At 42.4% G+C, this 26,182-nt stretch overlaps 1 protein-coding gene across 8 annotated transcripts in view; it reads left to right on the top strand.

Annotated features, from left to right (window-relative positions):
- cspg5a (chondroitin sulfate proteoglycan 5a) overlaps positions 1–26,182 on the top strand; it is a 46,226-nt gene that overhangs the window by 12,890 nt on the left and 7,154 nt on the right. For 2 of the 8 annotated variants that reach the window (XM_028426518.1, XM_028426516.1), the window contains exons 2-4: positions 2,243–3,221; positions 16,023–16,211; positions 24,232–24,307. In XM_028426518.1, coding sequence (XP_028282319.1) covers positions 2,243–3,221; positions 16,023–16,211; positions 24,232–24,307 — 1,244 coding nt within the window. Of the gene's footprint in view, positions 1–2,242; positions 3,222–16,022; positions 16,212–24,228; positions 24,386–26,182 lie in introns of all 8 variants that reach the window. The other 6 variants (XM_028426517.1, XM_028426515.1, XM_028426519.1 and 3 more) reach the window with 4 other exon arrangements.

The raw sequence follows: 26,182 nt of genomic DNA, 5'->3' as shown, positions 1-26,182 counted from the left end.
TTTATTATTAAAGATAACTGGAGATGGGACCTTTAATATCTAGTGCTAATTAAACTCTAGGTTTTAATAATGCTGTGCATTTTACAGGAAATTTATTGTCTCAATGTTTGACTGGCATCTTAATTATGATCGAAAGGCTAAGGTGAGGCTAAGGTCATGTAGACACAGTACAACAAGGTGCATTAGATTCAACAGTACTGTAAGCTACATAAAAGAAGCTATCAAAAAAAAACACAGACTGGATTAGGAACGAAATGAATTTGACCTTTAATAATAATAATTGAAACCTTTATTAGTCCCACAATGGGGAAATTGCTCAAGGCAGCCCAGCAAAGAGCGCCATACACCAGTGAGTACACTGGAGGCTATGCAGGTAAAGTGTCTTGCCCAAGGACACACAACAGTGACTAGGGAGACCAAACAAGTGACTAGAGACCAAACAAGACGTTTCTAAAGTCTCTTCAACCCTCAATCTAAACTGCCAATCAGAAGCCTTACCCAGCAGCCTACAGGCTCGGTGCCTTGGGTATTTATCTTGGGAATGTTGGATTGTGTAGCACGTTCTGTAGCCTTTGTCTCATCTATTATGTATTCAGGTGTAAAATGTGTCATGCTTAAGAAGCTTAGAACTATTTCAGTGATCTGTCATCATGAATGTGGCTTCACTCTGGAAGACACTCGGGAAAAAAACCATACAGACTGTCCCATCAGCATCTTCAGCGTCGCCTCCACATATTTAGGTTACAAATGCTGAGACGTCTTCTTGTCTGAGTCTCTCCGAGATCATCCCTTCCTCCCCCCAAATCCCTCTCTTCTCCAACCCTGTAAATCTATAATCCTAGCTCCTCGCCATTCAAGTACATTAGTGAATTATTCCTTTAATTCCAAAGGCTGTAAAGCAGCTTTCTGCATGACTCAATGGGCCGCCCTCAGGATGAAGTAACCGACCGGTGGGATAAGTATACAGCCAATCGTGTCTCGTTTTAATTTGATTCACTCAGTCAGAGTTTAGCATGTGAAGTCATTGTGTGGCTGTGGACTGTTGGGGTGTGTTTTGCAAACTGTTCCACATTTTATATTTATAGTCAGACAAAAAAAACAGCATTGCTGAATGAACTTACAGGAGCAGGTCATATTAAAAACATGATGATGTTTTCACTAACTGTCCCCACAGCCAGTTTATTAACCAGTAATAATTCTGTGGCAATAGGAGCAAATGATGGAAGTTGGAAGTCATGATTGACTCACGTATACCCAGTAGTGATGTGACAAAAATTCTTTGGCTTTGGCACATTTGGCTTTCAACAGTTAAGGTGACTAGAGTGAGAAAATGGTACTTAGAGGCTTTAAATATTCAAATAGCTAAGAGACCCCATTTTCTTCCACTAACACACAGACAAAAACTCACTGTAGGACAGGGTGAGGGATGTGGTCATCCAGGAAGAATCCACTATAGAGTTGCTGCTCTTCCACATTGAAAGGAGTTCAGGTGGCTTGGGCATTTAAAACTAGGACGAGGCCCCAGGGCAGACCTAGGGCATGCTGAAGGAATTATATCTGTCAGTTGGCATGGGAATCCCTTTAGCATCCTGGGAAAGCTTGAGGAGGTGCCCAAGGAGAGGGAGGTCTGGACTTCCTTGCTTAATCTGCTGACCCAAAAGCCCAGCCCAACATAGATGGGTAATTAGATGGATGGATGGATTATGTTCGAAACAATACAGTATATTGTTGAACCATCAAAGTTCTACAAGAACTACTGTTTTAATGCCTGCAATACTCAGAGTCAGATCCGAGCACAAGGAAGTGAATTCATCCCTAAATTACTGTAGTTGGATCACCCTGTACCCCTCCCAATGTCCCTGCAGGATTTCTGGCTAGGGTCTATTAATTTGTTAATCAGTGTTGTTGATACAATCATTCAGTCTGTAGCACAGCTGCTGCTTTTCAAACCACTTAACAAGCTCTGCTCTCCAGTAACAGGCCCATTTGAGGGTCAGAAGTTTTTGCTAGGCTGATCGATAGAAACTGTGTCCATTTTTTCTGAAGTGAAACCGTTTTCACCTCATTAAATCTGCTGCTGTCTGCTTGTCGCTGTGCTGTCTGCCTCTAAAAGAAGAGTGTCTGTGGGGCTCTTTTTGCTCTTTTTCAGTCCATGAAGCTTGGCTTTGCAATGACATAGCCCTTATGTTTTAAGAAATGAAGTGATGCATGCAGTGTGGCTAACTTTTTACTGTGTTTGCAGGAAATGACGTGGGGAACAATGCTACTGAGTTGGACAACACTGCCAATGTCACCTCCCTGCTTAATGAGGAGGAAGGGCCGGTCAAGGTCAACGAGGACATCGCCACGGTAACAGGGATGAGCAACTCAGCCAGTTCTGACGCAATCAACGCTGTGACCCCGAGGGCAGGCCGAATCCCCCGTGCCGGTGAGGAGGAGGAGCAGAGCAGCGGCATGTTCGGTGAAACTGTGGTTCCCATAGTGGAGGAAGTCGGCGTGGCTGCACCACCCCAGCTCAGTCCTGATTCTGCTGAGACGGAGCATCTGTTGCCTAGCAACCCACGTGGACAGGATGGCTTAGAGGGTGAGGAGGAGGAAGATGAAGGGGAGGAACGTCTGTCACACACTGACCCACCTTGGATTCACTCCAAGGACACTGCTGTGTTTGACCTGGACCACGTTTTCACCACTACTGCTGCCCCACCTTCACCTGCCACTAACCCCTCCAACCCCGAAGTCCTCCATGTGGACTTCTTTGACCCCTCTTCACGTGGACGCAGCTTAGACCTAGCCCCGCCTTCTCCTTCATCACACGCCCATGAGCTGCAAGGTGGCGACACAACCTCATGGGCAATGCCAGAAAACTACGACTACCTAACCCCCTACGAGGACGGCGTGTCTCCCACTGCTGACGAATACACCTACAGCACTACAACCGATGCATACGAGAGCGACGATGACCTCCGACTTGCTGCTGGGTCCCCTGCTCGCTCCAGGCCCCGGATCCCAGGCTCTGGCTCCTTCATCCCTGGGGCAGTTCTTCCTGGTGTGGGAGTTCCCAATGTTCCTGTGGCAGCGCCTCCAGGGGCATCATCTAACGGCTGCCGCCCAGGCTACCAGATGATAAATGGAAGTTGCCGCTCACCCTGCGATGCCATGCCTAACTACTGCTTCAATGGAGGGCAGTGTTACGTGCTGGACAGCACGGATGTCTTCTGCAGGTATGAAACAGAGACGCAAGTTCTGTTACTCATTAGTGTGCACTAAAGATCACACAAATTCATCACAAGTCAATACAAATGTAGTGCACATGCTGCAGAAATTCATCCATGAACCCATAAACAAATGCAATATATGTAAATATATTAAAGGTCCAGTATATGGACATAATATGTAAAAACATATTATGTGAATTTATAACAAACAAATATATAGGCCTTATTAGAAATTGGGCCAGTTTCATATATTGGCATATATATCTCGGCCATATAAATATTTATATGTGTGTCAAAAACATATATATTACACACATTCACTTATAAATATGGTCTTAAGTGCAGCCTTTCTAGATCTAGTCAGCCAGTTCCTGTTAAATAAAGCCCAAATGGGGATTTTTAGATTAGATTGTTGTTGTCATTAAGGATAACATTTAAATGGTAATAATTATTAAGGAAACCTGGAATCTATGGCTCCTCTTTTAACTTGGTCATGACTGTTACTTTAATATATTGTGGCAAAAAGCCCTGCAATGGACCGGTGACTTGTCCAGAGTGTGCCCTGCCCCCAGCCTGCAGATAGCTGGGATAGGCTCCAGCCCCCCCCCCCCCGTGACCCTGTACAGGACAAAAGCGGGTTAAGAGGATGGATGGATGGATGGATAATATGGCAACACACACTAAAGATTAAACCTCAGTCAGATATTGTGTGCACATGTACAAGTTTTACTTTTAAATACATATTATTATATGTCTGTGTGTGTGTATTGTCCCAGTTATAAACTTGGATTGCCACATATCCAGAAACTGTATGTATGCCATATTAATAGTGCTGTATGCATACCGTTGCAGAAATGTCACTATAGGAATATATATGTAATATATACAGTATGTCATATGTTAAATTTCCCTATGGAAAAGGAAAAAAAACTGCACCCTACAGTGCATCTAGGAAGGCACGAGTCATAAATGATCAACAGTTTCATGCCAAAAAATGTGTAAACACTGGGTTGATCAGCAGGCTCTGTTTACACAGAGGAGAGGGGAGATGAAGGTTAAAATAAAACATACTTGAATGCCGTGTGGCTCCAAATATAGACAGTGTTTTGTATGTGGCTCTGCGATTGTTCAAATGTAGGCACTAACTAACTGAGCATATATCAAATGAGAAATCTGTATTATTGTTGGAAAATGTGTATTTTTCGAAGCGTTGCAACGGCCCCAAAGGGTTAAATATATAACCACATTCTACATTGCAATCAGACAGCTGTGAGGAAAATAAAATCTGTCACCTAATATGCTAAAAAGAAGCCCCATGAACAAGTATACTGGGCTAAATCATGGAAAAATTCTGTGCAAAATAAACAAGTTTCCCTTCATGAGCGATACACATAAACGCTAACACACCATAGAACACACACTCATAATGCACCATAAATGGATTCTGTTTCCATATTTGTCATGTCCATCAGCGGTTCTGTCCCCTCTCTATATGACCTGCCTTCCAGGCATCAACCACAAACTGCAGTAAAGCGGTAATGACTCTCATCGTCGCTCAATCCAATAGGGTTACCTGTGGTGATGAATCTAGGTGGAGGTCAAAAGTCAAACAGATTAAGAGAATCATTTATGAAAATATGTTGTAAGCCACAGAGTAGTTTTAGCCAATGCATCTGAAAGTCAACAATCATGGATCAAAACGTCCCGGGTCTGCAAGCCACGCATCGCCATGTCCTGGATTAGAGCCGCTGCAGGTGGGGGGTGGGGTGATGTTGGCTCCATCCAAACAGCTCTTGTGAATTTGAATACAGTCATATGACTGTGGAAGCAATGTGATCCTTAGATGAAGGTGTTTGCTTTTCACATGTTAAGATACTCACCATCCTGCCTGACCATCAAAGATTTCCAATCCGTTTCTGGAGTGGCCAAATATTTCTTTCTTGTTTTGGTCGACAGTAAGAGGAATTAGCATGAGAATGATGAGCTGTAATGGTGCCAGGTCTGATTTATACACATTTAACAACCAATCAGTGAGGAGAGGAGGGCTTTCAATCAGTGAACAGCTGCACAGATCAACATGCAAATGTATGCACGCTGCTGATCGCCGTCATGACTGGAGCTGATGTGGTTTACCCAGCTCAATGCAGAAAATTTAAGGTGATAAATATATCTGTGTACACATCCAGTGAGACTAGATTTCCCTGCATGACAGGAACAAGGTCAACAATTTATGTCCTAAGACAACTCCCACCCCCCCATCGTCTCTGCTGTGTGCTCCCTGGCTGATGGCTTTGTGGTCATGACCCTGATCCGTGCTGGCCTTTCAATCGCTCCATTTGAAAACATTTATAGGGTATTGCTGATATCACCCTATTACATTAAAACATGTGCTGCTCAATCCTTTTGCAGCAAATAGGCTAACATGGTAGCAGCAATCCAGCTCGATTGCCTGCTAAGGAGATGATTAAGTGTATTTGCCATTACGATGTGGCTGTGATGTGGAGCAGCTGAAGAGGTTAGGATAGTATACTTGCCTTTTCATGTGACGCAAAGCTGATCTTGAACAGGGGTGGGTGACAAAATTAATGGATACTCAGAGCTCACTGCACCTCTACTAAACATTTTGCTTCAGATTTCCCATTGGGAGATCCAGACTGGACCTACATGTAGTGTCTTAATTCTGGTGTAGTAGTTTCAAGGTTAGTAAAACTAAAACAAAGTGTTCGTTGTGATTCTCATCTATTTTGAAATGGAACCAGTGATCTAAAAAATAGAATAAACACAGAAAGTGTTCAGAGTAGTTGTGCAGGAAACACAAAATAAGTATTTCTGTTGCATCAAATTAACACATAAGTGTTGCAATGGAAACGAAGCAATGTCCACACAGCGGTGCTGGAAAAACTCTTTAAACAGATGCAGAGATTTAGTGCAGATTTTGGGCTTCAGTCAGCAGATAGTAGCACTGATGAACCTCCTGAGAGTGAGTCAGACTGGCTGGAGAGACACACTGAGAGGCGGTTGACTGCTGGGCAAAGCTCAATATGGGTCAATGGAGCACTGGCACTGATGAGGACCAATATGTTCCTGTGTGTGTGATTGTGCAGGCATGATTGCATGTCCAATTACACATGTGACTGAGTTGTGAAACTGAGTTCATGTGTGTGCACAGTGTATATTTCTGGTAGAGATTGGGCTGCTGAACTGGAGCCGCTTTGTGCATCAGGCCAATTCAATTACAGCGGGATGAATGTGTGGACCTTCTGCCCTTTGCAGTAAAACACACGACCCTTTGAAGTGCTGTTTGCTGACCTCAGAGCAGCCTGTTGTATCTCTTTTGTAGCAGACAGAAATACTGTGCGTGTCCGCAGAGCTGGAAAGCTCACAGGTTACTGTTCAGCTGTTGGAAAGATGAAGAATGTGGATATTATACAACATTGCCCCTTTGTTTAAGACTATTAAGACTTCTGGGTTAGGATTGATGAAAACAAAGCTGCCACATCCACAGATGAGTAAGAAGACGTGGAAACTGCAGTTCTTCACATGACCACTTGAGGCTGTCTCTTAAAGCAGTCAGTCTGGTACAAAAACCAGTTTGGTCTCTAGATATAGTTCCCTGGTTCAAGACATGTAGTTCTATATAAATAAGGGATTGACTGCTTAGGATTAACTGGATGCTCGGTGAACTCAGGCACTGCCAAGATAGTAAAGGCTGGACAAACCTGTTGGGACCCTGTTGGTTAGTATGGCTGCACTGAACCACTGCGGTTTCAGTGCAGCTGGATCACAGAGCACATGGACGCCCGGCGGTACTGAGGATTTCCCATGGAGCTTGCTCAGAAATGTGTCATTGAATGTTTGCTAAAGTTCTAATAAAATCTAACTACAAAGTCCACATTAGGTAGCCTCGTCAGCCATCTTTATTCATTTTCTGTTATATAAAAAGAATTCCTCTGGTCTCCGTGGCTTTGTTTAGTGACATGGGTAGTACATCTCCTCAGCCATGTGAAGTTCTAGAGAAAGCTTCTTACAAAGTCCTTGTTAGGAAGACAAAGGGGGCTCTCATGCTGCCAAAAGAGCCACTTTGATTTTTTTTTCTCAGTGTTGTATCTCGTTTTCAAATTTAGAGAGAGATCATGGTTTGGGTCTTGCTACTTCATTATAAGCTAAAAAAAATCTTTCAGCTGATTTACTGATGCTGCTTCAATATTTTTTAATAAAATCTTCAGCAAACTGAAGTGAAAAGACAACACAAAGATGATCTGAGGGAAAACAGTCTGAACAAACTACTGTTCCTGAGAAGTTTCACTTCAGCTGGAGCCTGAGCTGTTCCACAATCTGTTGCGAGCCGAGCCACAGCACGTCAGACACTGTCACATTTTAGTGATCAGAATTACGCAATGGAGTCTGTACACACTTGTACGACTGCATTTATCTGTGAGGTTTTACTTCAGTCGGCCTTTACAAACACTATTTTCAAACTATCTACGGCATCTCTGGTGCTGGCTCCTCTGTCCCTATGCCTGATGCGACCTGACAGTGTTGGTATCATAAATTGTTTCCTCCTCTGGAACTCCAGGACTGAGGACCATATTGGGAGAGACAGATGAGAGAAGTGAGAGAGGGAGGGAAAGGAACAAGGGTATGTGTGTGTGTGTGTCAGAGTAAAAAAGGTTTTGTTTGTGAAAAAGTATGGGATAAAGGAATGGAAAGAAGAAACTATCAACAGGAAAAGAATGAGAAGAAAAACAGAGTGAGAGGTGGACAGAGAGAAACAGAGGAGGTGGAAGAGAGACTGACTGCGAGAATGAGTCAGAACCTTCCAACGCTTGCCAGTATGGAAACGACTCGGGCGAGCCAGGTCGAATTTACTGGTATGTCAGTGTGTGTGTGTTTTGCAGCTTGATGTAATTAAGTGAAGCTTTGAGAACCAAAAGCCGTTCGTATCCATCTTACATTTCATGATCAGATCATGGAAACACTCTCAAATACACACAAATCAAAATCAGGGACCCACACCGGATTAAGGGGTGTATTTAGGGATCACAGAAGTCACAGAACGTGGGGTCATGGAATCAGGCCAGAGGTCAAATACAGGAGATTTACAGCTGCCAAACAGGCCAGGACAAAACACACACACTCACATACACACACATACACACATGGAGAGGCACAGTTTGTTTTTGCCAAAACATTTTCACTTACTGGTCACATGATATACATATGCACAAATTAGTTTTTGGCTGTGTTCAGTGAGCTGCAGGTTAACTTAGTTTTGATACACATGTGCAAACAATAATCAGGTTGTATTAATCTTTATATAAAGGGGATCTGTTACACCAGTTCAGAGTCTAACCAAGTCCACCTGAATGGAATAATTGCTTACTTCAGGTCCTTTTACAACATTTCAGTTGGATTAAGGTCAAAACTTTCACTTTGTCCTTCCAAAAACATTAACATTGTACCTCTATAAACATTTCTTTGTAGAACTGCTTGTGGGTTTGGGGTGTTTTGCTGCACCACCCACTATCTTTAGACAATAGAATACTTCATTGTTTCATCCATAATGGCAAAACAGGCCTAAACCATTATACTACCACTACCATGTTTTCACATATGAGATAGACTCTTATGACTGGAGAAAAGAAAATGCTGCATTACATATTTTGTCCATATGATCCTTAGTTCAAATGCAGACAGGCCATGCACACCATAGGCAGTGTTGTTGGAGTTGGGACTGGTCGCCATGGTAGCTGGAGGGAGGTGGGGATGAGTTGGGATGAAGTAGTAGGGTGGTCACTCATGAGGTCGGTGGTTCGATCCTTGCACCCTGGCTGCATGCCGATGTGTCTTTTGGCAAGACACTTAACCCCAGTGGTGGTGAACCCAAACTATAATCTATTCTTAAACCTAACCAAGTACTTTTAATGTCTAAATGAAAAATAAAATAACATTCACAATGTGTCATAAAGCACTTAAGTGGCCAGAAATGCTGGTGGGACATTCCTCTAAGGTTGATCTGTCCACCGAACTCCATGGGAATTTATTAGTGGCTGTAAATGGATGTTGGCTCCTGGTCGCCACAGCCACTTTATTTTTCATTATTTTAATGCATCAGGATGAATCCATGTGTCAGCCCCCCAGAGGGGAACCTGAGCCTGTTTTAGCTAATTTACTGTATCCCTGTCAGGTCCACGAGCTGAGGAGCTTTCAGTAAGCGCATCCTGCATGTAATGATTGCAGTAAAGTGTGACACGAGACACATCTGCAAATGGGTAATTGGTTTGCAGTTTATGGTGTTGTGAGTGCTCTCCAGGGATGTGGGGATTTATGTAAATAGGTTTTGGTTACAGTCGTAACCGCAGATCCTTGCTGAATGAGTCATTTAACCAGCCTAGATTTAATAGCGTAGAGGTTTACCCTGTAGTGCTGTCGAGAGAGGCGGTTCTACACAAAGACAAAATGTCTGCAGCATTTGCAAAATCTGTCAGATTCTTATGACTCCAAATGCAGAATGCTAGTTACATCGTCAAATCCCTTTCCAGTTTTCAAATCGAGGGATTTAGCTCTGTAGCTGATTGAATGGTCCCCACCTAATAAGGTTATAATGCCTCCATTTGCATAATGGAGGCTGATGTACTGATATTTTATTTAAGCTGGTTTGTTTTCAACGTGATGTACAAGCCTCAGGGAATTCTGAGGGGAATGCTGATGAAAGACAAAAACCACTGACCTAAAATATCACAACAATAATAAGTGTGTTTTCAGATGGCCTGCTTTCTCTATCGTTGTGTCCATTTTTGTATTTTTCTCAGTATATTGCTGAGCTGCCCAGCCTTTCAGACACAGGGAACATCATGCAGAATCATGAAGCTTCTGTCATTCCTGTGGATTTCCTTTTCTGTAGGGTGTTGATTAAGTGCACGTGAGACATGTTCCTCATATTGCCGTCAAACTGATGATAGGCAGAGGTTTGTAGCTGCATGATGAGACTTCATCATTGTCCACAGAAATGGATTTTTATTTAGGAACTGGTTGTTTTTTAGAGAAACTAAAATTGATGCCCATCAGTATGACTCACCAGGTTTAAAGTTGAGAGAGATGATTGGATTTAAAAACAATAAAAAATCCATTTCATCAATTTACTCATGAATCATACTCTACAACTGCAAATGCAAAAAAAGTATGATGGAGACATGAAGAACAGTGAAAACCACCAAAGATTTATGAGAAGTGTGCTGAAACCTGATTTTAAAGACAAAGCCTGCACCAAATGAGTGTTTTTGTCTTAAGTTGAAAACTACTGTCAGTCCTGTATGCAGAGGGTGAAACCATCCAGTTCACTATTGATGTCGTGCAGCTATTTTTCACCTTATTTTCAACCAGTCAGACATCTTTTCCCTGTTAGAATGAAACAGAGAAACTATAAAATTTGGTCTTCATTAAATATCTAATCTGAGATCAAACTCCAGTCCAGTGTCCACAGTCTATCCTCCTCCTCTGTCAGCACTTTAAAAACCAGTGCCAAGTTCTTTAATCCTGCCCTCAGCCTGACCCACAGTTTCCTTCCCCTCCCAAAGCCCTCAGCCAAATGAAAAGTTTGCTTTTATCATTAAAAAACAAGAAAGAGTAAGACACGCAAATGAGGTTTTGTTTGAGCACCAGTGTCAGAGTTTCATAGTTCTCAGAGACGGCACAGTAAACCCTCTCCTGTCCTCTGCTGGCCTTTAATCCTCACATCCACCTCCTCCTTGGGTGCTGCCCGACTCACTTTTTCCTTCCTTGTCACTCTTTGCACATGTTGCATAAGAAAATATGCTTTGTGTGGAGGAAGATGTGTTTAAATACAGAGCTGTTTTTTTATGCAAATGTGAGGTTGATACTAAAATATTCAGTAAACACCCTGCTGCACCCTCTCCTGTCAGAGCACATCCAGCTTTTTCCAGCTCCAACCTCTTCTAACCTTTCAAGGACCTTGTTAAAACGAATTTCCTCTTTTTTCTTTCTCTCATTTAAAACTGAAAAAGAACATTTTTTTTCTTTTAAACATTACAAAGGAAGAAAGTACCACTGCACGGGCAGCACAATCCTTCATCAAAGTCTTCACTGGTTCACTTGCTTCAGAGGAGCAGAGACCCTGCAGTCCAAATTGTGTTGAGTCTAATTGGGTATTGTTTTACCACTGCAGGAGTCTTCGTCCAACACCAGAATGGATTCAGATGTAAGTTTAAATAACAGTATTAGTTGCGAGCTACAGTCTTCCATAGTGAGGTAGTTTAAATCATATACAAAATCCAGAAACCAACCACAGTTTCCCTCCAGGGATTAATAAAGTATTTCTGATTCTGATTCTGACATCCTAATTTGGTAGATTTTCGCCTATTCCAGATGGTTCACCAGGAAGACACATCTGTCCATGAGGCTTACGTACATGCTTATAAAGGCTGATTAATGTTCACAGAATAATGTGGATGGGTGGATGTTGGCTATAATTGTGGTTCTGTTCTGTTCTGTTTTGTTTTAACTCTTAGGCCATAAAACATAAGTGTAGGTGAGACAAAGATGGGCTGTGTTCGAAATCACTCCCCAATTACTACATATGGCCCTATATAGTGCCGCCGCCATTTTGTAGTGCTGTCCGAATTCTTTAAATTTAAATTTAAATTATAGACCCCATAGGGCCTCAATATCTACAATGCATCATGAAAAGTAGTGTCCATCCTTTGGTCACTACACTCAGAGATATGTACCGTCACACATTTGCCTGGTGATGAGAGGTCCTGCCCTCCTGCGTTTCATCTCACTGTCCTCCTTGGCTCCTGCACTCTCACCCTCCATTACTCATCATCACAAACCAACAGGGGGTCTCATTAGCTGGCCACAGCCCCACCTGCACCCCCATCATCCTGTAAGACTCTCGTCTGTCTCCCTCATCCTATCTTGGCCCAGTGGTCAAGCCTAATCAGGTAAATATTGAGAGGATTTGTTAGCTCTGTGTCATTCGGCCTGGGTCAGTCCAGTGCCAATTCTGCTCTATTTCTGAAGGGTTGCAGTGTCAGTTTAATTGCGGCTGGTGGTGAGCCACGGGAAAAGGAGATAATGGCTGGTTTTAGGAGGAAAACGCTGTGCTGTGGGACACAACGGGCTGGCCTGGGGGACATGTGGGAGGTTTTATGGGTGGAAGTGGTGGAAATGTGTGAGTCTGGCTGACAGGAGGCATTTTTTTGTTTGAGAAGTTTTTGTTGTTTCTACTTTGTTGTTTTTTTTTTCAAAATTGTTTTTTATTTTTTTTACAGCTGCTCTGGCTGTGAGACATTTAGAGGAGGAAAGCCAATCATAAAGATTGTCACATATCAGCCAAGAGCTGTTTCCTTTTGTGTCAGCTTGTTAAACCACGTTCCAAAAATCCTAATGGATAAGGCTGGAGTCACTCTGTTTATTCTACATCGCCAATGAAAACCTGGTAACTCAAAATGTACATGGTGTATTTGTCTGGGACTGTGTTCCGTTGTGGATGAATTGATGCGTACAGCTTCACATTCCTGGAAGACAGGACAACTATTTCCAGAAACTTTTCACTGAAAATCTTTTATAGGAAGGACGTTACAATAACATACATACATCAGACGTTCCCTTAAAGGACCAGTCTATAGGGTTTAGTGGCATCTAGTGGTGAGGTTGTAGATTGCATCCAGCGGAGGACCATAGTCTTGTGTGTCTAATTGTGTCCTTCTGTATTCAAACTTGGAGACTTGGACTTGGAGTTCCTTGTGGACTTCCACACTGGAAAAAAAATCAACCTGTAGTTCTCAAAGTCAAGTATAAAACAATAGACATATTATCACCTTTAATGTCTGCCATCTTGGCTGTGTAGCAGAACGCAAGAGACCAATAAATTAAAAATAAATAAATTAAAATGTGGCAAATACTGCACAATATACATATATGCAAAGTTTTTAATTCTGTATCTTAGCTTATTAGCAATCTACTTTGAATTTGTGACACCAAATGCTAGCATGCTTACAGATTGAGCATGGTAAAAATGGTAAACTTTGCATGTTTTTCACATGTTATCAATATCAGTTTGTGCATGTTAGCATAATGTTGCTAAAATTTAAGCTCCGTCATTTAGTATAACTGTAAATTTAGCATTTTAGATTCTAGTCTGAAAACACAGGTTCACACGGTTCATCCTTGGCTTCCTCATTTGTTTATTATTATTATCTGTGCTCTGGTGTTATTAACAAGATGAAAACATTCACCCTGGGCTGCTGTGTTTCGTTCTAAATGTCAAAAACAAAAAAGAAAAAAAGAAACGAAAATATAAACTTGCACAAACTGAAAGGAGAGATGCGATTCAGCCGGAGGCACTCGGCAAAGTGCAGGAAAGAGGAGGAGGAAGAGGGGAGGTAAAGCGAACAAGAAAAGGCATTTCCAAGCAGACAAGCAGCAGGAATACAGAGGGACGGAGGGAACAGAGGGGGAGGAAGAAGAAAAAAACAGGGAGGGGAGAACCAGTCACTAACGGCAGAACTGTGTCCCCCTTGACGGCTCTGCAAACATGCATTTATGTGATAGCATGACATGCCAGCCGCACGTCTGCTCCGCTTGCTGCTCCGCTTGCTGCTCCGCTTGCTGCTCTGCCGGGTTGCCATGACAACCAGCGCATCTTTGATTGCTCGCTTGCATCCCTTTCGCTATCCCTCCCCCCCTACTCTCACCCTCCTCCCCTCCTTCCAACTCCGACTTACATAAACCTCTCCTTTGTACGAACACGCGGAGGTTGAGTGCATCAGCGTCTCCTTGAAACTGTGATATCGTTCTTCATCTCTTCCTCTTCCTCACTTGTGCCCACTCGCAAAATGTCTCCTGGCTCGTCGCCAGCCTTTCCCTTCAGCTGGCAAAATAAAAGCATCAAGGATTCAGGAAGGATACAGGAAGTCAAGAAAAGAAAAGAGCCTGCTTAGCATGTAGAGAGCATAACCAGAGCACACCTCTCCATTCACTTTACACTCCTCATCTGTGTGTGTGTGTAGATCTAATGTCCAATGTGGGACAAAGAAAGTGGGTAGAATGCTGTTAATTGCTTTGTGAGTCATTAATTAAAGTCATTAATTAAAGTTGCTGTGTTTCGGCTACATTTGCAGTGTGTTGTTGCTCAGTCTGGAAGGTGTTTTAGTGCTTGACGGAAAGAGTTTTGTTTGGTTTGAATGAGTTCTTTGACTCCAGGGTGCTCAGCAGCTTTTGAATGTTCTGGCACATTGACAGCCCTGTGCTCAATGATGACAAAATGAAAGCAGTACAAGGCTTTTATTTTGAAATTTGGTCCACTTTGGCAAAAAAAGTGCTTGGTTAGATCTAGAACTGTAAAATGCATATTCATGCTCATCAGCATTTGGTCCAATATTTCCCTAACTGCTGGATTGAAAACAACATATTTTGAGTCCTCATATTCATATTTATCTGTCTGTATCTGTGTGTTTAGGGGACATGGTAGCCAAATATAGTCACTGCAACCGGGAAAGGTTTACCTTGTAAAATGTTTTCAATGCTATGAATTTGTGTTTTTATTATTACTTTACACTAATTTATTTTAACTTTACTTTAACTTAACCTGTATTGGTCCCATGATGTGACATTGGGCAATACGATCAGTTGTTGTTAGCATAAACATACATTCATGTGGTATATATCAGGCTATACACCATTATAGACTGAAGTGAGTGCTGATTTTGTGAGGTCTCATTTAATTAGCTTAGCATGAACACGGGAAAACAGCAAGCCTAGCTCAATCTGAAAAACACACCAGTAATTCACACTGTAAACACATTTTACACAATTTTCTAACCTGTATGGAAAGAGTTTTCTGCCCGCTCAGCATCCTTGCTGTTTGCCTGGCTACCTCAATTTCCAGCTGCTTGGGTGAAAGTTAATATGCAATATTAAAGTGTCAATGAACAAAAGTCTATACAGCTACATCTTACCTTAACTGTTTAATGTAACCTTTGGTCTCTTACACACTGGGTTACACAAAATTCCACTCATGTGACAGTGAGGCAGCGTCGCTCAGCAGCATTATTGTCTCATTAAGTGGTAAAATAGATTTGCTGTTTTACATGCCAAACAGTGTGTAGACAAAGCCATCTGCCTATATCCCCAGGCGGACACCGTACTCTGCCAAACGGCAGTGAGTCCGGGACTCAGATGGCGGCTGTGTGTGTGTGTTTGCCTGTGTGTGTCCATGATGTACATCTACACACATGGTTTCCCATATGTATTGTGTTACATCTTATAAACTTTAATGTCTTTTTTGTCTGTGTATGTTTGACAGAAGGTTGTGTGTGTGTGTTTGTGTGACACTGTGTTAATATTCAGGAAGGCACCTCAGGCTAGTTTTTGTTTTCTTTTTCACTTTCTATTTTCAGACACACAAAGTGGTGACATTATAATTGTTGAATAAGCTGCGTTCAAAACCTGCCGGCTTCAAACGCTCCTGCAGTGGATGACTTCACAAATAAGATTTATGTAACATGTCCAGGGACATTTTCCTATTTTTTGTTTCAACAAATACATTTTTCCCCCTGCAACAAAGCAGTTTAAGATAATCAGAAACAGAAGGGAGGCCCTGAACACTCATAAACATACTGAAGAGCCTGTGAGTCTGAGAGACTGTGACACCGCCACTAACAATGTTTTGCTTTCTGTTCCTTCTCTTTCCTCCTTTTCCTTCTCCTTCTCCTTCATTCTGCTCTGTGTCCTCCCTCCGACTCCCATATTACACCCTGTCCTCTGCCCGCTGTCCTACTGCAGATGTAACGTCCAGGATTACATCTGGCACAAGGGTTCCCGTTGTGAGGCGGTGGTGACAGAGTTCCAGGTGATGTGTCTGGCCGTGGGGGCTTCGGCTCTTGTGGTCCTACTGCTCTTCATGATCATCGTCTGCTTCGCCAAGAAACTCCACGTGCTCAAGACGGAGAACAAGAAATTGCGCAAGCGCAGGTGAGGTTTAATTGGAGTCATGCGTATAATAATTATAATAATAATAATGTATATTTTAGGTGTAGCATGGATGTTTGGTAAGAAGGTAAAAGGGGACATTTAAGATGTATTTGGCAACTTTTCAATTGATGGATTAATTTGTCAAAGTGTAAAAGATCAATCAGCTAAAACTAGAAACTAATGCATCTACCCTAGTGCCTTGCTCAGAGGTACTGAGGACTGTCAGATTTATAATCAGGTTCCCAGCAGGCACTAAGACTCAGCTGCAGTACATTACTCCCTCATCAATGTTTAAGATTGAAAACTGTTTCTTTGCCTGCCGCTGCCTTAGAGGCGGCCCGGCTTCTATTTAGTGTGAAGTTGAGAGAAGGACTGAGACACACAGGTCGATACAGAGAGAAAGAACAGAGGAGAAAATAAGTTTGGCAGAAATAAAATCTGAAAAAAGCAGAGTTTAAGCAGCTGAGGCCCAGTGGAGCAACAGCTTTAAACACTCATTGAAATTCAATCAATATGTCAATGACATCTGAGTTTCAAAAAGGAAACAATTCTGTGAAGTTTGAGAGTATGAATGTAGCAAAAGATGGCTCATGGATACATCTTCATCTTCTTCCTCCACATAGCAACGAACTTGACTACAGATTTCATATGTAGAATTACCTCTTTACAGCAAATGTGCCACCGATAAAGAGAGGAGGCATATTTTGCAACCCCAACTTTGCATTGTGGTTAAGAAGTAGTGTGTTCTTTTTTATTAAAATCAAGCAGTGTGTGGGAGGTTCCAAATGTGTCTGAGTCTGTCTAAACTCATAGTTAATCCAAATACAGGCAAAGTGGTAGAGCACAAGCTGAGGCAGGCAGGGAGTTGTGGAACCAGGAAATTCACCATGTGAGTCAGCACCTATACTCAAAGTATATAATTATACATAATTTACGCAAATTAAAGGAAATTGATATTCGTTCACATGACACAATTTCACATGGGACAACCTATAAGTGCAGAAAACTGCAGTTTCTTGAGTAGCCACTTGAGGCTGGTTCATAGACTGATAAGACTTCTCATAGACTGCCATGTTAAAAATACCTAAATAAACATATGTTTTGCATAATGTGGGGTGTGACCAGAGGCGTCACTAGACTCTGCTGGGGCTCTAGAAATTTTTTACAAGTGTCCCTTCTAAGAAGACTCTATTACAGTTATGCTATAAATGATTTGACATCAATAAAAGCTTTCTTAATTTTTTTTTATTTGGGGCCAGAGAATTTTAAATTTGTTGCCCCTAGAAGCATGGCCGCTTTAAGTGTCAGGTGGGTGGTTCTTTTGCCCTTAGATATATGGAAAATGTATCAGAAAATGTGTTTAGACAATGTAACTGAGTTCGAACTACACTCGTTTAGAGGAAAAACAAAGCTGTTGTGAAATACAACAGAACATGCTTGAGATTTGTTGCAAACATAAAAAATAGGCAGGCGGACTAAATAACAGCATGTGTCCTTCACAGGAGCAGGGAGAGAGAAGGCTGTTCTTGCACTGATTACAGGAATTATTGGTCACAACATAAACTTTTTACATCTCACAGCAACATGTGAGGGAAGGACTGAGTCATACATTTAGAACGACAACTGCAGCAGTACGTATTCACCTCATTGAACCTGCCACAGAACGGGCAGTTTGGCGACCACAATCAGAGTTATCATGAGCTTGGCATTCATCCATCCACCCACCCATCCATCCATCCCAGCTATCTTCAGGCGGGAGGAGGGGTACACCCTGGACAGGTCACCAGTTTCAAGGCAACTAAGCCAAATTTCATTTGTTAAATTCTGGAAAATACCCAAGAGTCCAAAACAGAGGACAGACATGAATGTGTAGATGTAAGGATTGCAAGGCAGTGGATGAGGAGAGTTTGTGAGAGAAAAGAGAAGGGGGATGGGCAACAACAAAAGAGATAAGAACAGTGTGAGGAAGAGTCAGAGAGAAGGAATGAAAAAAGGAGGAGATGGAGGTGGGAGGAGCAGCACAGAGAGCTGATGGAGAGCAGCCGGCTGAAAAGCCGATAACAAGACAAATGAGGGCGGCAGCAGGAAGAGTATACTCTGGACGAAAGGAGTACAGGGAAAGACCAGGAAACAGGTCTTGATGGGTTCTGAGTTCACATGAACATTCATGGCCCTAACTCATTACATCATCAGCCATAACATTATCATCACCTGTCTAATATTGTATAAGTCCCCCTTTTGTCACCAAACTAGCCCTGACCTGTGGTCTAGACCTCTGAGAGTGTACTGTGGTATCTGTATTCCCATAGTGCATTCCATGCCATCCACCTTATGGACACCATGTCTGGTCTGCAGCTACACAGCCTTTCTATCAGAACCAAGAAGTTTTCAGCACTTCGAGCTGCAATAGCTATTGTTGGATTCAACTACATGAACCCACCTTCAGTGAGCTTTGGCTGCCCATAACTATGACCCTGTCCATGCAGAGATTGCCTAATAAGACAGGTACCATGGTAACCAGATAATCAGTGTTATTCACGTCACCTGTCCGTGCTCAGAATCTTATGGCAGATGGTGTATGTGATGTCTTGAACAGTTTCTCATACATGAAGCTGTCAAAGACAACTGGTAACAGTCTTGGTAAAGCTCCACAGCTCTTCTAGACAGCTGCTGACACCAGGGTTAGAATCATATAGTCCTCATTTGTTTTGTTTTAAACTAAGACAGGAAACAGGAGTTGTTTGATTCTGCGGTCCATGCACAGCTGTGGCCTTTGCAGTGAGTCGTCTTATCTGGACTTGCTTACAAGGCAACACAAAGATGTTGTGGGTGTGCGCGCATGAAATTTACATCCCTTTGTTTTTCCTCAATTGGGAACGCAAAAAGTTTAAATTCAGGGATAAAACTTTAGGTTAAGATTGAAAAAAAGGGTTGCCATGGTAACAACTCCCACCTCATGTATATGTCACTCTCACTGAGTGACAGCCATGGTCTCCTGGCATCTGTTACTGCTGTTGAAGCACTTAAGTTAAAGTCTATTGGACTACCATACTCTTAAAAAATATATGATAAAATGTGGCCTTTGGCTTCATATATGTGACCATGACTATCCATCTGATGTATGTGATGCTGTGTGATATCACTGTGTGAAATCCAGACCCCCTGTCTTGGTTCCTTGATTAATTGATCAGATTTGTTGTTGTGGGTATTGGAGTCGGTGAAAACATCATGTTAAGTCTATAAGTCTCCCATCTGCTACAAGCATCACCACCATTATATTTGTTGCCATAGCAACAAACGCTTCACTGTGCATCACATTTCCTGTATTCTTGGTATTCAAGAGGAGTGCTAGATGTGTAAACACCTCACGTTTTAATGGCTTGACATAAGGATAATAATTGTCCTTTCTTCATATTCTGCTGTTGAGCATCACCATCTTAATAATATAAGTAAGCAGGCATTTAGAAGTCATTTCCCCCGTTCCTGTGTAGAATACACAGTGTAGCCCGTCCGAGAAACGTGGACTGAATACACAGTCAAGGAGGAAAAGAAAGTGACAGACAGATTGAAGGGTTGGATTGAATATAAAAAGGAGTGGGTGGGGGTTGTTTCAACACTGCTTTGCCAATGATGGTGTTTCAGCAGCGATCTCCCTGGCAACAGAGCGGTCTTGGATGAGCAGCAGCCCGGCAATCGAGCATCACGGATGCAAATGTGAACCCAAGGACCGAATCTTCAACGCCCGATCCCACATTTACACAGGGGGGTTATTTTTAGCTGCACAGGGAAGGTTATCGTGCTAGTCATGGTGGATGATGAAGATGGTGGCGAGGAGGAGAAGTGGTGCAGTCAGTAGCAGCTGTAACGCTTGCTAATAGAAATTTAAAAAAGGGGGAGAAAAAGAGTGATGTCATTGGTCGTACAGCTGAAAGTAGGGCAGTCTGAACAGGAGGAGGGGAGGGAGGGAGAAACAGGGGGAGGCGGGGTTGACCTACATACAGCTGTGCGACCTGAGGGTTGTGAGCGGCAGGGTGCAGCATGAAAGAGACAACACAGCCTCATCAAGTGGTCGGCTAAAAGAAATCGAAGAAGAGAGAAGAAGAAGAGGAGGGCAGGAGGAAGCAGGGAATGAGGAGCAAAGGAGAAACTGTAGCAGGAGTGAAAGGAGAAAAAAGAGAGAGAAAACGCTCAACATGACACATTCAGAAGAGCGCGTGTGTGTGTCTGTGCCGCTGATGAGACTCGAGACTCCCACACTCCCCCATCTGCTGTGGGTAATTGCAGCGTTGCTGTGCCGCAGTCGAGTTCAGACCCAACATCCTGGTCATAGATGGAGAGGGAAAGATAGAGCGAGGGCTTTTATATTCTGCACAAGTCCTCCAAATTAGAGGTGATCAGTACATGTCGGAACAAATCTTTGAACTGAACTGGAAAAGAGGCTTTTAGCAGTGCAAGGTAACCACTGTGAAGTCAGCGCTAGTGCACAGTTCATTGCTTTCAGGTCAGACTTATTAAACAAGCCAAATGCCACAGAAACAATATTAATACGATACCTCTCTACTACGCTAATAATAGCCTGCTGAGCTGTTAACCTTACGTGCAGTGCATATAGGTTGAGAAGACTGTAGTACTCACCTGGACACAGTTTTTTCTTTATTTCTTGTTAGGAAAAAAATGGCTCCAAAATGTGCAAATATACCATCTGAGCTTGCAAAACATCCCTCATATACACATGGTGTTAAAGGAAAAACTATAGTGCCTCACAAAGTTAAAACTCACAACACAACTACAAAACAATGCAAAATCCTCAACACGAACACAGGAAGTGGAAACACAAATGCAAAAAGCCTGACAATGGATGCCGACTGCAAACTGTAGGAGAAATGTTGCATGATTGATAATTAGGTGGAACATTGTCCCAGCAGAGAAAGAATTGCTTTTGTGCGACAGTTGCACATTTGTGTTGCGGCCTCTTGCATTTATGAGGTGGCTGTTGTATTTGCTTAACAGACAGTGGCAGTGTGCACAAAAATGCACATTACAATGGTGGTATACATTATATGTGAATAGTTAGATTACTGCAACACATCACACATGAATGGTTCATCTTTACCGAATACACACAGCCAGGATGAGACATGGAGCTGATGTACATGCATATAAATGCCAGCAAATATTTAGATATTTAAATATTAATTAGAATTAGATTTCCTTTATTTATCACTGAGGGAAAATTCTTTTTGTTACAGACAAAAAGTGAAAGACAGCATGGAATTAAAATATAAAATAGCTGGTCAGCATGTTGTGGAGAGGGTGAGAGGGAAAGTCCAGTATAGTCTTTATTTTATTTTATTTTATTTTATTTATTACATCCCTGTCTCAGACACCTCTGTCAGAGAGTCATGGAGTCTCTGCAGCACCTGCTCAGTAGTAAAGGTCAGTGTTGAGGTGACAGGTGGAGAAGGGGACAGGAAATTCAAAGGTGATAGTGGTCAGCTGGGGGGGGGTCTGGGGACAAGGTGTGAACTAGGCCATCCAGATGAGCTGTGGGGGGAGTCGTTTGCTGGGTGAATTTGGGTCGCTGTGTCAAATCTGTATCTCCTCCATACTCTGGACACTGTGCTGACAGACACAGCAAACCTTCCTGCCACAGCTCTCATGGATGTGCCGTCCAGCTGAAACAAATTAAACCATTTGTTTAATTTGTACAAAAATGTTAAAATGATTTTTCATGACAAGGTTTGACAGGAAACGTGTCTCTGTGTGTGGCTCCCCACCCGGTCTTTGATAGTCCTGTCACTTCGTTCATCAAATATGGAAGCTCGCATACAGATCATAGAAGCGGTTGGCTTTTTCTGCAGAAAGTAGATCACGACTTCTTCAACTATACATGTGACGGGGGAATCAGGAATGATGAGAGGAAGGATCACAACTTAAAATTGTAAGGTTTAAAATGAGCAAGGTGCAAATGACAGCTGTTTCATATGTGATGAGGAAGAGTTGTTTTAGAGTGTAGACAAACTCACCGCCTCACTCTGTGACAAACATCTCTTCACTTTGAGGAGTCGGAGAAGAAGGAGGACAAAATTCAAAGAGTTCAGTCATAATTCAGTCTGAAGGGAACTCCTGAAGTTCGCTAGCTCTCTGATATGAAGAGGAAGTCTCTGTGTATCTGTTTGAAAGTAGAACAGTGTTCACTAGAATAGAATAAAATAGAATATACCTTGTTAATCCCTTTGGGAAGGTCCCTCAGGGAAACGTCAAGTGCAGCCAAACAAACTCACATTGTTTTAATCAATTTTGCTCTTTTAATATATGCAGCCCTTCCAAAGAGTGATAGTTTCTGCATTAGCTTAACACAACCCATGGTTACATTTCATTATGGCAGTGTCCCAAAGTGGCTGTCATGAGAAGAGGCTAATTAAAAGGTTGGGTCAGCAAAAGCTGAATATGTAAATGCAAAATGTATCACTTTCAAAATAAAAGCTCTACAGCTGTGATCCTGATATGTGTTTTTTTCTAAATTCACTTTTTAGAGTGAATTTTTGAAATAAAACCCAGCTAGAGGCAGCTTCAGGTACCAATGCTGCTTTCAAAGGGTCAACCTCTCAACTCTACTACTGATCTTTACTGCATTTTATTTCCTTCCAATTATCTACTAAAAAAGACACAAAATGCCCTAAAAGTATAGAGGAACCCAGAACACATTCACTTTGTGTGAAAATGACGCAAATCTTCTAGTTTAGTCATTTGAATACCTGACTGACAAGGTCCACTAACAGAAGACGACAATTGAAGAGTTGACAGAGGAAAACCTGGTCGCTCTAGACGCTGTATGTCTCGGATGGGCAAAAAAAAAAAAAAGACAGTGGCTTCGTGAGCACCAGGCGAAGGCCGAGCAGATTAAAAAAGTCAAAGAACTCCAAAGTGAGATCCAGACTTTCTGCCTGGACCATGGAAAGACGAATGAATGAGCGCAACCAGATCAGTAACAACACCCTGAATCTGTGCGACATGCTATCAAGACACAAGGATATCAAAAAATTTGAAGAGCCAAGAAAAAATTACAGCAGCAAAAAGATGAAGCTTGGGGGGGACCCCACCAACTTTTGACCACCAAAAAGTAAAAATAGAAAAAAACAGTTTATTGTAACAGTCATTTTACATTTGAGAGGAGGCCCGGGGTGGATGGATGGGTTGACATGGCATAGGAATATAGTGCTGTAGACTATGTTAACATTTCTGTTTTAACCTGAGACACCCATTATATCCTCTATAGTGTTTTTATCTGTGTGTATATATAGTGATTATTGTCACATTTCAAACCTCTAATCTTCCATGGAATAAACATACATTGAATGCATAAAAATATTAAACGGTATGGTTTTGTGATTTGAAAGTGAAACCACTGAACATGGCAAACACCATTAACTGATGAGCTTCATCAACAAGGACTTTAGGCCTAGATAAATATGAACATATACATTTATGTGTGGTTGACCTGATTCACATTCGGTTGAGAGATTCTTAAGAAAGTGTTGCATCACAGATAAAATGTTTTTTTGTCTTTCTCTGCTAGTTCACAAACAAACGTCATGTTCTTGCTAACTAATGCTGCTTTCTTGCTTTTTCTCCCCCCTTCTGTTTTGTCGTTCTTCCTCACAAATGTAATCTTTTTCCTAAATTTGTCCTCCTATTGCCCCTTTTCTCCCTTATTCCTCCTGTCTTTTCATGCTGTATTACCATCTCTCCATGTGGTCCTCTTTTGTCTTTTCATCCTTCTTCTTGTGGATTTTCTCAAATGTCACCTCACCCTCATCTTCATCATTCCTCTACCTCCTGGATCCTTTTTTTTTCCAAACCTGCAACCGGCCTCATTCTTTCTGTTTCCAAACCAATCTGTCTGTCCTCGTCTTCTCTGTCTACCTCTTATCCTCTAAATGTTCTATATTCTCTCTTCGTCATGTTACCTCCCTCACCCCCCTTCCCTTTCCTCCCTCCCTCCTCTGACGCCCAGCAGTAAGTACCGGCCTTCATCGGAGCAGCACAATGATAATTTCTCGCTGTCCACCATCGCTGAGGGCTCCCACCCAAATGTAAGGAAACTGTGCGACACCCCTCCTAACGTCCCTCATGCCCGTGCATTGGCTTACTATGATAACATTATCTGTCAGGTAACGTGGTTCTCGCCTCTCTCTCTCACCCCTTTTTCTGCATCTCCCCCCTCCAAAACCCAGCCCGGGCCCCCCTGACTCCCCTCCAAATGCATGGGCATGAGTATACTCTCCGATACTCTGAGGTGTGAAAGGCTTAATGAGGAGGGATGGGCGGGGTCAAAAGAGTTTTCTCAAAATGGAACAGGGAATCCAAATACAGTAATTACTATTTGGGTGAAGCAGCCTTAGTGATAGTTAAACCAACCTGCAAATGTAGTTTTATACTGTATGTTTTGACGACCAGCAGCTGGAAACCACCCAATAGCCATCCACATTACTGGTTTAAACTCACACTGGAGACAGGATTTTATTTGCCCTTTCCAACAATCCCAAATCAAGCTGGTCTGAATCAAATGATACTGTATGATGAAGGGTTTTCAGGTCCAGTTTTAACCCATCACACTCCTCTGATACGACCGAACGAACATCAACCATGTTTAATATTTATTATAATTTGGACTTTTGTCAAGGAGCAGCTGACAATGAAACATTCCTAATGATTAGTCAGCATGATAATGTTGATATTAAAACTGATTTTGCAGTTTTTTGAATTTTTATTAAGATTTTTGTGAAATGTTTACCGGTACATAAAAAGGGGGGGGGGGGGCAGAAATTAGAAGCTAATCATAAACTTAAATGGCTCATGAAAAGAAATCCAAGGACTGGCTGAGCCCTTGCAGCTGCTTCCATGGCAACACAGTGTTTTCTGAGCCTGAAAGGTACATTGTGTCTGTTGATTTATGTTTTATTGCTTATTGATCCCAATTTATAGGTAGTTCCAGGAATTAGGACATTTTAACCCTTAAAATGAGAATATCTGTATAGTAAATCCCACTCTCTGAATAGTGTCCACAGACACTGGGTTATGTGTTGACAAGACCAGACGTGACATAAATCAGCCGTGCGGTTGAACCCGGGCGCTGTTACAGCCGGGGTCAAAGGTTAAATTCCCCCTGAAACCATGCAGGCTCATGTGTATGGAGTGTCCTGACAGTGCAGCTGCTAACTGAGCTTCCCTGTCCATAAACCAGCCATTTTCAGAGAAAACTCCTGATTGCGACCCCTCCCCATCTCGTCTCTCTCTCTTTCTAACAGCTCTCTCTCTGATCACCTCTTGCATCGGTATGTCATGGCATGCCTGCTCTGTCGCTACTGTGCGCCACCCGGCAGCCATGTCATTCATCGCAGATCTGCTTTGCTATCTGTTTACGAACCTTTTTAACAGAATGTCTGCTTGACTTGTTTATCCTGAACGTGGGTGGGAAAACGGGAAGGGCAGTGACGATCAGTCAAAAAACAAAAAAAAAAGGATTTCTGTGAGGGGGAGGTGGGGGGGGGGGGGGGTGATGACACAAACAGGTAAGCTAACCAAGGAGTGGGGTGTTTGTAAGGTATCGTCATCAGGATAAACATCTGAGATGCAACGTCTCGCTGCAGCCCGCAGGGGTCTGCAGAGAGCTGACAGGTTGCCTCACTAACTGAAGCATGGGTAGCTGGTAGCACTAATGCTAACGTTGTAGCAGCATGGGTAGTTGTAGTGCTACAATGGAGTAAGAGTTTGATTTGTTTGGATAAGCCTTTTTAAAGATGTGGTACCACCCTCTAACAACTCCATCAGTAGTTGTGCTTAAGCTTTTTTAATCAGACAGTTTCTTTCAGTTTTGTTTAGAGGTAAATCTTTGCCACCCGCTCATTGTAACCATGACTAAATACATTTTCATTATCCTGACAGACAATAAATCCCACAGTAGTAAA

The sequence above is a fragment of the Parambassis ranga genome, chromosome 16 (assembly GCF_900634625.1).
Source record: "Parambassis ranga chromosome 16, fParRan2.1, whole genome shotgun sequence".
Lineage (NCBI taxonomy): Eukaryota > Metazoa > Chordata > Actinopteri > Ambassidae > Parambassis > Parambassis ranga.
This window is presented reverse-complemented; position numbering and strand designations above follow the sequence as displayed.